General features: G+C 52.8%; 1 protein-coding gene across 1 annotated transcript in view; it reads right to left on the reverse strand.

Annotated features, from left to right (window-relative positions):
• The window catches only part of ARHGEF38 (Rho guanine nucleotide exchange factor 38), a 71,817-nt gene that overhangs the window by 19,981 nt on the left and 37,898 nt on the right, over positions 1-13,938 (reverse strand). Inside the window, exon 4 of the mRNA XM_056114390.1 lies at positions 2,509-2,656. Coding sequence (XP_055970365.1) covers positions 2,509-2,656 — 148 coding nt within the window. The remainder of the gene's footprint in view (positions 1-2,508; positions 2,657-13,938) is intronic.

Consider the following 13,938-nt stretch of genomic DNA (forward strand, 5'->3'; position numbering starts at 1 on the left):
GAGTCTCAAATTGTTTGTTCAGGGTTTTGACGAAGAAGTCTGACCATCTTGTAGTTGGGTGGCCATGCGTCCTTTTGACATCCCGTGGAATCCAGTTGGTAACAGCTCTAGTCCAGTAGTCATCCCCAAATCGCATTACGTGTCCAGCCCATCTGATTTTCGACACCTTGGCAAACGAGACAGCATCCCTGATTCTTGATCATTGATGGAGGTCGGAACTCCGGAATCCTTCTCTCACTTGAGTGAAATGTCATATTCCAAGCATAGCTCTTTCGATTCCTCTTTGGGATACCCAAATAGCGTTCTCGTCCTGTTTTTGTAGTGCCCACGTCTCTGAGACGTATGTTAGCGCAGGAAGAATGGTGGAGCCGAAAAGATGTGCCCAAAGCCGGAGATTCTTTGTCCTCTTTACAACTTCTAAGTACATGTAGTAGAAAACCCCTCAAACTGCCACCAAAGGTTTGTCTGTAGAAAGTCCCTGTTGCATAATGTTATGATACAAAAGCCCCTCATGTTTGAGACTTTCCAAGAAGGCTGCCACCATGTTGGTGAGCTGGACAAGGGCCCTAGCTCGAGCTAACTGACCTATCCAATGAAGATCCTTTGCTTATTGCATCACCACTTGTCTTCGTGTGATTCCTCTGGGGAGGTTCCAGCCCAGTTTAACAGGCTGGCTCATGCTCATTGGCCCGCAAACCTGTGGGAACGCTGACATGCAGACTTTAAAGCAGGTCCATCGAGGCCAATATCCTAGTGGCATCAGTAATTCTCCTGTTCTCCATTTCCGGGCACTGGAACAAATCATTGCCCACTTTATTTTCATGGAAAGGCAATTTTTGGGGAAGCAGTCCTAATTTGAGCTGTTTAGATTTTCTTCCTCTTAAGAAAGCACTTTTGCCAACTGCCACCGAATGGGGATGGTACTGAAGAATGGCTTGGGGCTAGCAGGGGAGTGTTACCACGCGGCTTCCAGGAAAAGCTCTGGGAAGCCACAGGTGCTGAGCCAAACTGTCAGAAATGAGGACTTCCTGGTTTTTCCAAATCACCCTTGCTCTGGTCTCTTTGTAGGGCGTGCATGACATGGGGCTATAGCGCCCAGTGGAATAGCCCAGCAGGCCAACTTCTCTCTCTCAGGAGTTGAACACTCCGTGAATAATGAAGAAATGTTGATGGCCATCTGGAGACAGAGTCCATTTCCGGCCGGCTGTAGGACCACAGGTCCGAGGGAGTGAGCTCTGTCCTCTCCCACAGGAAGTCCCGCTCCTTAGGGGCCAGACCATAGCACAGCAGGCCCATCCAGGTTCCACCCCTGCTGCCCTCCTGGTCTCCTGAGCCTGCAGGAGTCAGCCCTGAGCAGCGCAGCCCGGTATGGCCCCAAACAAGGAAGTCCTGCTCCCGAGACGACGGAGAGCAGTGAAGGAAGGGCCAGCTCTAGTCTTGCTTAGAAGCGCCCCTCTTCCTCGCAGAGAAACTGGGACAGGAAAATGTTTCCGGGGAGATGGGAGGTTCTCAGTGAGGCGGGAGGGGCAGGGTCATTCCCGTCCAGGTGGCTCCGTTTCCCTGGGAGGAGGCACCTGTTTCTCAGACTGTGCTGCTATTGAAGGAATTGATCAGGATGGAAACCGCTGCAAACAGAGCTGGGCGTTCCTCTGAAACGGTGTGTTAGCACAACTATGAAGACTGGGGAAATCTTGGGAGCTGGAGGCAGCGTCAGCGTAACCTTTCTGTGACCCCACAGACTGGGGGCAGGGTCCAAGCCTCCTCTTCCTTTTGCTGGCTCAGCACCTAGAACAATGCCTGGCACAGCCCCAGGGGGTTGAGGGAGGCTCCTCCCTAGCAGAAAAAAAAAAAAAACGGCCAAAGAACGAGGATGCCTCCCAGACCAGCAGAGGGCGCAGGCGGGCTGAAATGTGTGTGCTGATGGGCTACTCATGCATCTGTGGCCAAGTTCTGCACACACCAAGATCCCCTTCACTGTCCGGCTGCATCGCCCCATGAATAGGGGCAGAGCTGGTTGCTGGGCATTGGCTTATACACCACAGCCCCCAATGTCTGGTGATTTTCGGGCCTAATCAGATGGTTTGGGTTTTATTCAGCCCCTTCCATTTTGGATTTCCAGCGAGTAGACGCTTCTTCTAGATTTAGGAAACAAATAAGGCCCCCTTCACCATTGCTGCCGGGCACGACCGACCGGGAATTCTATGATGCACCGCGGGCTGCGTCCCGTTCCCCAACTGCTCCCTCTGCTGGAGGGCCTTTCCTGACCTCCGCTTCTCCCCTTCCCCCTTTCCCTCTCTCATAGAGCCCCGAATCTTCCCCCAGTTATTTGTAATCATTCTCACAGGGTGGGGAAAATCCATCCCAGTTTTCTGGTGTGTCAGCGTTCCCGAGAGAACGCCAGGCAGAGCCCCCAGCAAGCCCCATGAAGCAGAGGTTTCCGTGAGAGCTCTCACCCCCCCCACCCCCAACACTGTGCTGGGCACCCTGCCCGCGGGAGGCCTCACTTACTTCAGGGACTGCAGACAGGGGCTCAGGTGGCGCTTCAGCTCCTCCTCCCTCTCGTAGGCCTCCAGCACCCCCTGGGCCTCGTCGTGGTGGTAGCAGTAGATCTTGTAGATGTCTTCCAGTGGCCCTTTGAGCTGCAGGAAGACCTCCCCTGAGAGAGGCAGAGCAAAGGCACCGCGGTGTCAGTGGGAGACTCAGGAAGGCTGGGGCGGGGGTACCCCAGGCCGTGGACACTTCTCCCGTCCTTCCCTTTGTCCCAGAATCCTTCCCTCTTCCCCGCGATGGAGGGTAAAGAGCATGGCGGACAATGGTGGCAGGAGGCAGCCTGTGTGTGTGTGTGTGTGTGTAGGTGTGTGTGTCTGTGCGTGTGTGCATGTGCATGCATGTGTGGTGTGTGCGTGTGTGTATGTGTATGCATGCGTGTGTTTGTGTGCATGTGCATGCATGTGTGGGGTGTGCATGTGTGTGCGTGTGTGTGAGCATATGTGTGCATGTGTGTGGTGTATGTGTATGGTGTGTGTGTGTGTGTGTGTATATATATGTGTGCCTGTGTGAGAAAGAGAGGCTGGCAGGTTGGGCCGGGCCCTGGAGGGTCAGTCCCCATGGGCTGGGACCGGCTACCACCCAGCTCAGACAAGCCATGCCTCGGTCAAGGCATTTCCACTCTGGCCGCTGTTTCTGCTCCAGCAGAATTGGGGGTGGGGGCGGTCACCGCCGCGGCCCCACAGGGTCACTCTGAAAGCAGAAAGGGGGGTGGGAGTGCAGGAAGCCTGGGGTCCGGAGCATCTGGCCCTTAGTGTGTTAGAGGTACGCAAAGGGAAGTCGCAGTGCGGGAAAATGAGTTTTTGGCGTTGATTCCTCTACTCTTTCCTGAGGTTCTCAGTAAGGGGTTTAAAAGAATCAAACATCTTCAGTCCGTGAGACAGGAAGGCATGGCCCCTTCCCCCCAGGGTGGCGGGGGTCTTGCAGACAGGCTGTCCTTGTTTTCAGGCTTACTGGGAAGGGTGAGGACACCAGCCATGCACTCATGGTTCAGGTAAATGCCCACAATGACTGAGTTCACCACCCCGTCCTTACAAATGAGGACTGAGCACCCACAGCCATGTGCTCTGGAGGCTCTGGAGAAATGCAGCCGGCATCTGCACTCAGGAGCTCAGCAGCTGTGGGAGCGATGGTTCCTGGAGTGGGACTGATGGGATGGAGATGGATGGGTCAGTGACACAGGAGGGACCCCACCCACAGAGCACTTGGAATGAGTCATCCAGGAGTGGCACTGCGTCTGTCTCTCTCTATCCCTCTCTCCTTCTCTCTCTCTCCTCTCTGTCTCCTTCTCTCTCCTCTGTCTCTTTCTCTGTCTCTGCATGTCTCGCTCTCTTTCTCTCTCCTCTCTCTCTCTGTCTCTCTCTCTCTCTCCCTCTCTCTCCAGTCCACCTGCCTCGATGTATTAGATGCACTTGTGTTGGTGTTCTGGCCTCTTCTCTCTCTCTTCCTCTCTCTCCCTCTTTCTCTTCCTCTCTCTTTCCCTTCCTCTCTTTCTTCCTTTCTGTCTCTCTGTCTCTGTCTCTATGTCTCTCTCTGTCTCTCTCTGTCTCTCTCTGTCTCTCTCTCTGTCTCTCTCTCTGTCTCTCTCTCTCTCTCTCACCTATTGCTGTGAAACAAGAATGCGCAAGTTGAATTCTGACCGAGCAGTGTTTTCGCCAAGTCGCAGTGAGAGCCCATGCTGCTTCTCCCACTTGGGGACCGTCCCGGCAGTGCGCAGAGGTTGGTCCTGGTGCTGCTTGGGAGAGTGAGTGGATTGAACCCAATGACTGCAGAGCCTGAATCCAGCCCGGAGCCATCCCTTTGTCCCCATGGCCACGTTCTTCCCACGGCCCGTCAGACTGAGGCTGCAGCCACAGAGGGCCTGTGGGATGCAGCAGCCGAGTAGCAGCCAGCCAGAACCCTGATGGGCAGCAGAGGCACCGCTGCTGTCCTGGAAGTCCGGGCGGCCTCCTCGGGGGTGCTTCAGGGTCCCTTATTTCCCCTGCTTGGCCCCTACCATCGTCTCTCATTTGTAAATGGCAGTAGTAGTGATCCTCAGGTGAGTCTGAGCGTGACGCAGGCTGGTGGCTCTAGCGCTGCTCACTGCTCAGCCACACACCAAGCTCCCCTTGTGCTCCCCCCGCCCCGTCCCCAGAGTCCAGGGACGGTCCTGCCCAAGGGCCCCGTTCTTCCCAACATCATAGCCCACCAAATAACGACCCAGCTTTTCGTCACCTGGGACTCCCCGTGACTGTAGATGGTGTGTGTGTGTGTGTGTGTGTGTGTGCATGTGTGTGTGTGTGTGTGTGTGCGCACGTGTAGTTCCTAGAAGGAAATCCCTGAAGGGACAGTGAGTTGCTTTGTCCAGGGGTTTTACTGATCTGGTGCCCTTTCTGGCGCATCTTGCAGCAGGAATGGAGCATCTCTGAGGAGGGAGAGGGCAACAGGACAGGGAGGTTTGGAGCCGGGCATGAGCCAAGGAGGCTCTCCCATCCCGGAGCCTGATGGTGCCTGCGGACTGGGCTTCGGCCAGGAGGAGAGATGAGGAGTGGCCCAGCCCAGGCCACGCATGAGGGTGCGGACATGCAGGGCTGGACATGGCCATTCCTGCCCTCATTCTCCTACACGGGCGCAGAGGGCAGAGGCGTTCCTCTCACATGCCACGCTCTGGCGGGGGTCAGTTCCCTGCAGCCCCGGGCACACACAAGGGTCCAGCTCCATCTCAGACGACAGAGTCCAATTTCTCACTGCTTTCTAAGTAAAATTGTGTGGGGGGCTTTAATCCTGATTATTAAAGTTAAAAGATATTTGAGCAGTAATTGGAAGTCATTTATTCACCCAAAGGCCGGCACAAACTCTGGCGGGAGAATACCCATCTCCCCCAGTTCACGGTGCACCCGGGTCCTGAAGATACAGCCGGAAGGATTCTGTTTCCACGGTAACCAGGCCCTGGGCTGCAGATGCTTGGGTTGGGTGTGGATTTGAGGGTGATTAGCGGTGGAGGAAAGACAGAGCCAGACCTGCCAAGGTGATTTCCCTCCCGGCTCCCTGCCTGGCACAAAGGCTTCCTGTAAAATAAATATAACTACCATGTGCCTTTAAAAAAAAAAAAAGTTGGGAACGCATTGGCTTCCCCCAAAGCTATCTCCATAGAAAGGAGAGAGCACTTTTGCAGACCACAACACCCAAAAGGAGAGAGAGAACACAGGGGATTGCCCTGCCACAGAGACAGGGGGGATGGGGGGATGGGGGTGGGAGGGATATTATCCATGGTGGTGGAAAATGGGCACTGGTGGAGGGATGGGTATCTGATCATTGTATAATGAAACCAAAGCACAAAAAATTGTAAATCTACAACTGTAAAAAAGAATTTAAAAAAATAAAAAAAAAGAAAGGAGAGAGCAGTCTGTGTGTGCGTATGTGCATGCGTGCGTGCGTGTGTGTGTGTGTGTGTGTGTGTTTGGGTGGGTGTGTGTGGGTGGGGGGGGACAAACATGCACCTTTATTTTCTTAGTTATTTCTTCTAGAAACAACTGCCCAGATTATTGAACATACTTCTTCCTGGAATCAGAAGTCAGCAAAGGCTGATATCTTTATGGCCTGGAGGTGGACAACGCCGGACCAGGTGGCCCTCCATTTCAGAGCCCCCTTCTGACGGACCTTACCCGCAGGCAAGTGATCCCGGGCAGGGACCTTCTCTAGAGCCCGCAGCTGCACGGTAAGTGACAGAGAAGGAAGGGAGAAGGCCCGGGGGGTGGGGTGCCCCCCCCCCGTGGAGCAGGGTTGCTGGGGTACCCCCGTCAGGTCACGTGGTTCCCACTGGAAATGGGAACAACACAAGGGCTGTTCTAGGTGCTGCAAGCTAGCAGGATCTGAACCACAGTGCACGCAAGCAAAGACACCAGCACCTCCCTAGGTTCTGGGGGGTGTGTGTGTGCGGTTGTGTGTGTGGGGGGGGGGGAAGGAAGGAAGAGAGGGAGAGGTAAGAAGAGGGAGGGAAAGAGGGAGACAGAGACAGAGATGAGGGGAGAGAGAGAGAGACAGAGAGGGAGTGCACATAAGAGAGACAGAACCCAGGTTGGAATGGCTGTAAGGGCTTCTGACCCCCACCCTCCATGCCCACCATGACAGCCTGGCCTGGAGAGGAGGTGGTCTCGATCAAGCAGGCTGTGGGGAGAGTGCTGCCTGTCTGGCGCTGCTGCAGCCACCTTGTGGCCATGAAGTCAAGCACCCGTGTCAAGGGAAGTGAAGGAAGAAACTGCAAGGAGCACACAGGCATGTCCCGGCCCCAGACAGCGGAATTGCAGGTTTCTGGGTCGGAAGGAGAAACCAAGACCCTTTCAGGGCTGTTTTGCGCTCAGGCAGGCACAATCCGAGCAGATGTGAATGCCACAGAACACAGATCCTGGGACACTTGGCTCCTCCCAGCCGGTGCTGCCAGACTCTGGCCTGTGGGCATGTGCTAGGAGCCCGTGGGGTCTCCTGTCCATGGGCCTCCTGCAGGCTGGCCGCTCACGGCCTGTTCAGTGCAGCCCCCTAGATGGAGTTTGTCTTTGAGCCACCTGGTGATGTGGGGAGCTGTTCCCGCTGGGTGCTCAGGGGCTGCCTCTGTCGGTGTGGGGGCTGAGGCCTGGCCCCCCAGGCCCTGCCCGAGACCTCCTACACCCATGCCCCTCTCATCCACCCAAACCACCCGGCTTCCCAGCCTCCTGGCTCTAACTTTGCTCTAGAACTAAGCCCTGCCAGCCCCGGGGTCCATCGTGACCTCACTCCAGAGACAGGGGCTCCAAACCCCACTTCATGTCCTGGGAACTGAGGCTGTCCTTCTGCTGTAGGAAAAGCTCCTTCTCCTGTCGGGGGTTCAGGCTGGCAGCAGGCCTGTGGCCGCTGGTGCTAGGGCCAGGCGTCCTGACTGTCCACTGCCGGCCCCTCTCCCTGCTGCTGGCCCCTTGCTGGGCAGCTGCTTTCTGGGTCCCGCCTACCCCCTGCATGCAGGTGCCTAGGAGGGAGATTGTTGCCAGGGCTTCGAGATACCCACTGCTGGGAACCGGCGCTGCTCTCATCGATGCTTGCAAGGCGCAGATGTCTGCATCAGGATACACAAGAGCTGCGGCTTTAGGGAACAACATGATGCTGCAAGGAAAACCCCAAATCCCCCAGGAGACACCTGCCAAGTGTGTTGGTGCCAAGTTATCTCTGTCTCCAGGATAGCCATGCGGTCCCCAGGAAAAGACCCAGGGTCAAGCACACATCCCTTACCGCCATCGCTCCAGCTCAGACCCTGGGTGAGCAGAAGCAGATCCAGGATCGGGCAACCTCTGCAGCCAGGCAGTGCTGTGGCCAGGCATCAGGGAGACTCCAGCCCTGGGGACCTGTGGGCGGGGACAGCCGTAGACTTTCCCGGGACCCCGCGGTCTTCTCTGCCACCAGCCTCATATCTGAGGGCTTCAGGCTGAGTCCTGAGGCTCCCTCAACAGCCTGGTGGCAGGGGCAGTGGGAGGCTGGTCACTTGCTACTGCACACAGTATCAGGGCTGGTCTTTCTCAGGACACACTTCCCCACGCTGTTTCTGCACAAGCTAAACCACAGAGCACAGCCTCAACCCCCCACCCCCGCCAACACACACACACACATACACACACACACACACACACACACACACGACCCGCCTATCTGGGGCCCAGGAGAGACACCACCTCCCACACGACACTGTCTGACTTTCTGGGAGTGTAGGGTCAAGGGCCAGTGTCAGTCTGGTGTCACTGTCTCCTAAGAGCCTGCAGACCCAGGATCAGTAAGCCAGAGTGCCCAAGGCCCCTTTGTGGGTGGACACTAGGCGAACTGGCCCACCAAGGGCCACTTAGCAAAGTCGCTACCATAACTGCTGGCCACTCCACCAAACGTGGAAATGACACTGGATAATATGTTAAATCTCCCAGAAGCAAATAGTCACCTTGGACATTCAAATCATCCAAACATGGTTGGGTAAACCACAATGACCCACAAATCCAATCTGTTTGGAAAAGGTGGCCCAGACCTTGAGAGAAACCCATTTCAGGGCTGGAGAGACAGCACAGAGTCATGGAGCCTTGAACTCCAGCACCACCGAAGGCCACTTCTGAGTCTGACCCAGAAACAAGCCCTGAGGATCCCTGAGTATGAGTCCCACCCCCCACCATGGATATTTCACTGGTTCCTTACACAAAAAATAAAGTCTTGTAAGTAAATAGATGAATAGTTTAAACATTCTCAGGATTAAGAAGTTAGTAGTCTTGTGTATTGGATGTTTAGAAGGATGGGTCCCCAGGGATCATTATTGATGCTAATTTTATTCCATCTTCACAAAGGACCTGAAGGAAGGGACACATTGCCTCCAGGCCTCAAATGAGGAGCTCAAGTAACTGTCTGTAACTCGCTCCCAAAGGCACCTCGGAGAGCAGGTGAGCTGGAGTCACCTGCGTTGGCCTGGTCACCATTTCCTGAAACCACCCTGGAACCATCTTCCGTCAGAATGAACCACGGCTCTGTGGATGGGGCAGAACCCCCTCCCCTCCGGGCAGCCTGCTTGGGCCAAGATAACACCTCCCAGGATGGGAGAAGCACGCTGAAAGTAGACTATTGACCAAACATGATTGCCACTCAATGCCTCTTTTGCAAACCACAACACCCAAAAGGAGAGAGAACAGAGGGGAATGCCCTGCCACAGAGACAGGGTGGGATGGGGAGATAGGGGATGGGAGGGATACTGGGATCCGTGGTGGTGGGAAATGGGCACTGGTGGAGGGATGGGTGTTTGATCATTGTACAATTGAAACCCAAGCACAAAATTTGTAAGTCTACAACTGTACTTCATGGTGTCTCACTAATAAAAAATAATAAAAGGTAAAAGGTAAAGGCCCTCCCGTTGATCATCGATTTGCTCGAGCGGGCCCAGTAACGTCTCCATTGGAGACTTTGTTGTTACTGTGTCTGGCATATCGAATACTCTCGGTATCTTGCCGGGCTCTCCGAGAGGGGCGGAGGAATCGAACTCGGGTCGGCCATGTTGGCCGCTTGTAAGGCGAACGCCCTACCCGCTGTGCTATCGCTCCAGCCCAATAAAAATAAAAAATAATAATAATAAAAAAACTTAAAAAAAAAAAAAGATCACAAACCCTGTTTCTCTCTTAACATGACGGTCCAACCCAGCCACTCCCCAGGGCTCTCAGTCGGGAAGTACCAGCCTCCACGCTTCGAGCCGACGCTTGGCCAGCCCTGGGGGTCATGACTGAGGAGCATCCCCCACCCTGGCACCAGTGCTGTGAACCACAGCCTGTCCACACCCTGCCCTAGGGCAGAGAAACAGGCACCGGGAACTGTTGGTTTTCACAGTCCTGTGATGTTGGCGTGTTATGGAATGTAGGTGTCCAGTTGCAAGACTCAGCAGGGGTCCCCAGAGCTCGCTGTGACCATGGCCGGCCCGCACGTGCAGGGCCTGGAGTCCCTGTGGCCAACCTCTTCAGCCATAGGGAATCTCTGTATTCTGAGGGCCAGAGAGATAACACAGTGGGCAGAGCTTTGACCTTACATGCGGCCAACCTGGGCTTTGATCCCTGGCATCCCTGATGGTCCCCCAGTGCCCACCAGGAGTAACCCTAAGCACAGAACCAGGAGTAAGTCTTGAGCACAGAGCCAGGAATGATCCCTGAGCACAGAGCCAGGAGTAAATCCTGAGCACAGAGTCAGGAGTCAGCCCTGAGCACAGAGCCAGGAGTGATCCCTGATCACAGAGCTGGGAGTGAGCCCTGAGCACAGAGCTGGGAGTGAGCCCTGAGCACAGAGCTGGGAGTGAGCCCTGAGCACAGAGCCAGGAGTCAACCCTGAGCGCAGAGCCGGGAGTGAGCCCTGAGCACAGAGCCAGGCTTAAGTCCTAAGCACTGCTGGTTGTGGCCCCCACAAAAACTCACTGTCCTTTGAATGAGCTGCCCTGGTCTCCATCCCAGACACTGAGACCATGGTCTTCACTTTCCCCAGCGGTTCTGCCCAAGCAGCTGGGGCTACACAGGCCTGGGGATGAGCTTCGAGCTTCTGCTCCCAAAAGACGCTCCCAGAGATTTTATTTCTCTTCATTTTCTTCATACCAATTTCAACTCAGCCAATATTTACTTTATTATATGGGTTGTAATCTAGTATTGGTATTATTTATCTTGCCTCAATTATGTAAACCATATTATTTTTAATTGGGAAAAATTCTCTATAAACAGAGAGATCATATAAACTCAGATATTTCTGCTAAGAGGAAGATTTAAAATTCTGATGATCTATATATTGCAAAGTGTCAATATTTGAGCAGAAATATTCTCATAGTCTCTGGCTTCATTTTGAAACCTTTGCTTTATTTTTTATTTTTGCTAAATAATGCTCACCAACATGCTGTTTCTATTTGTGATTTTTGAGAATTTTTCCAAATACTAATTTTGAAAAGTTTGGTACAGAATGCAGATTTTGACCCTTTTATAATGGGATCTTGAGCAAATATGTCTTTCTATAAGCAGAAAGGAAAAGTCAAGTTTTCCGAAGCATAATTAGAATTTTCAAATTAAATCTTTTATGCTTGTGAACTCCCATTGTTCAAGTTTTAAAGTTAGGTCTTCGCTTTTTTGTAGGGATCAAATGTCAACCACTTCTTATTTGAAATTTTCCTTTCTATAACTGCAACTGTAAAAACTAAATAGCCCAAATTACTGTATGTTGAATACCTTGACTAAAGGCTTCCAAAGGGCTGGGAACAGAATCTTCCAAAGCTGGTTAGTGAGCGGCTGCAGAGCAAGTGGTCAGGCAGGAGACAGTGCTAGAGTCAGCTCATCCTCTAAACCCTGTGCAGTTCACACAAGCTTTGCCACTGTACGACCCTAAGACTACTCCAGCTGCTATTTCAGTTAATGACAGGTCACGACTGTCTATCTGCACCACACCTGCTCTAAGCACCTCTGTGCCTCAGAAGCCTTCCTTTTATCGAAGCATATGCTACCATCGCATTTGTATTACCATCGGCACTCACGGTGCTGATTTTAAGGTGACAGCAGTGAAGTCCCAAAAGCTTTTCTTTGACTCAGAAAACTGGATTACGATTTTGTTTAAGGTAACCAGGTAACCAACATGATTATATTTTTACAAATTAATAGAACAAATTTATATCAGTATGCCATATTACCAAAAACAATTCCCAAATAAAGTCTCCGCAAATGTAGAATTTTGTACTAGAGAGGAGTTAAACAAAAACTTAGAAGCATATTAAACAAGTTGTCTTGTAAATTATAACGTTGTCGGCTTAAAAGTGGAAGTCGGGCTTAATTGATTTTTAATTTGTTTTTTAACATCATTTTTTAAATTTTATTGAATCACCGTGAGATAGATTATTACAAATCTATCTCAATTAAAAAATCTATCTAAATTATTACAAAGAGGTTCATGATTATGTTTCAGTGATACAGTGCTCTGATTTGGGGTGAGGAGGGTGCTGTGCTCAGGGCTGACTTCTGGCTCTGTGCTCAGGGGTCACCCCTGGTGGGGCTCCAGGGACCACAGGTGTGTACTGGAACTTGACCCTGAGCTGGCCGTGTGCAGGGCCTTCGTCCTCACCGCATGCTCTCCCTCCAGCCCTACGATTTTCGAATCTATATGAGAATGAGATGATTCTCAGCCTTGTTCATTTGTTCACTCTCTGAAAACTGGCACAACTGAACTTCTGCAAGGTCTTCTGCCAACATCACTCATTGCTGGTCACCCCATCACTTCTCGGGAGCGGCGGGAGACTCAGACCCGAAGGTGACAGAAGAGCGGGGGTGCTCCCCGCAGGCCTCTGCCACAGTGCTCCCTTCCAGAACAGTCTCAGGAGGAGCTGCGGCTGCGTCAACACTCTGCCTTCCCCTGGCTCCTGCCCCCCGAGAGCGTTCAGCCTCCTGGGGGTGGGCCATGCTCTCTATGATATATTTATATATGTATATATATATTATATATATGTGCAGCATCAACTTTCTCGAGAAACAGAAAATCAATACTTAATTTTTATTAGATGTGCATATATTAACCCTTGCTTCTGAGAGGGTTTATTGCCAAACAAGCACAACGGGACAATGAGAAGAGTTATGGATATGAAGCATAAAATAAATGAGGCGGCCACTGCAGGGGCATCCGCCCCCACTGCACGGTCTTGGCCCTCCTCCCATTGCTCCCATGGCCTTCTCAGCTCAGGGCTGGGCAGCGTGGACCATGACACAACTAGCCCCTGGGGCAGGGCCTGTGGCATCAGACACTGTCCCCACAGAGCAGGGGCAGGTGGCTGTTAGCAGCTCATGCCCGGGACCCCGCTAAAGGCAGATAGGGTTTCCAAGAGAGAGGAGGAGCAGAGGAGGAGACACCACTGTCTCTGGGTGCCCACGTGCCCACAGCAGCACATTCACACCTACACTCCCAGACACTCTGCTGAGAGAGAGAAGGAGGGTGCAGGTGCACTGTCTCCCCATAAATGCAGAGTTTGTTTTTGGTTGCATGTGAGGGTCCCATCTCTAAGACACATGCAGATGTGCCCACACCCACACCCACTCGCCGTCCTTCCATTCCTGGTATTTCTCCTTGTTAATGGGAGGCAGAGTGCTACGGGCAGCATATAGGGTCTTGCCCTGGTATTTGGAAGATCCAGAGTCTCCAGGGGCAAGACTCAGAGGTGGCAGGAATAAGATATCCAGCCGAAAACACTCTGCATCCATGGACAGATGGTGGCACTGCAGGGCGGACCGGAAGAATTTCTGCTATGACTCTGAATTGCCTCCTGAACTGCTTTTGGTTGTCCTGTAATGAGTTTGTGCAACCCATTACGTGGGAAATGGAAAATGGTTTCAAACGTTCTTAAATGAATCTTAGCCTGCATGGCCTATGTGTCTGACAGCCTGGGCAAGTACATGGCCTTCCGGAAGCCAGCACATGGTATCCTCTATAAGACCCCCCCAAAACAGAAGAAAACTCAAATAAGACTCAACTCTTTAAGGACATCTTGACATTTTCTTCAGAAACCATCCTCGAGGGAGTCGGAGACAGTGCCGCAGTGACTGTATACACCAGACAGGGCCCGGGCTAGAGTCCCAGAAGCCACTTAGTCCCCCAAGCATCGCTGGGTGTGATCCCAGAAGCCCAAGGCCTGGACAGAACCCCTTGCATGAAGCACCGTCCAGGGGCTGAGAACTGCTAGTGGGCTTCTGGGCCTCATGAGTGCTGCACTGCTTGGGATGCTCCCCTCCCCCTGCCCCATCTTACCAGAGTAACAGCACAATCTATCATGAAGGGTCCAAAACTATTTGGAAAGTGAATAATATAGAGCTAAAAGGGGAAGCATGGAGAGAGTCGGCCTTGTGTTTCTGTCTTATAGATCAAACC

Source organism: Sorex fumeus, unplaced genomic scaffold (assembly GCF_029834395.1).
Source record: "Sorex fumeus unplaced genomic scaffold, SorFum_2.1 ptg000024l, whole genome shotgun sequence".
NCBI lineage: Eukaryota > Metazoa > Chordata > Mammalia > Eulipotyphla > Soricidae > Sorex > Sorex fumeus.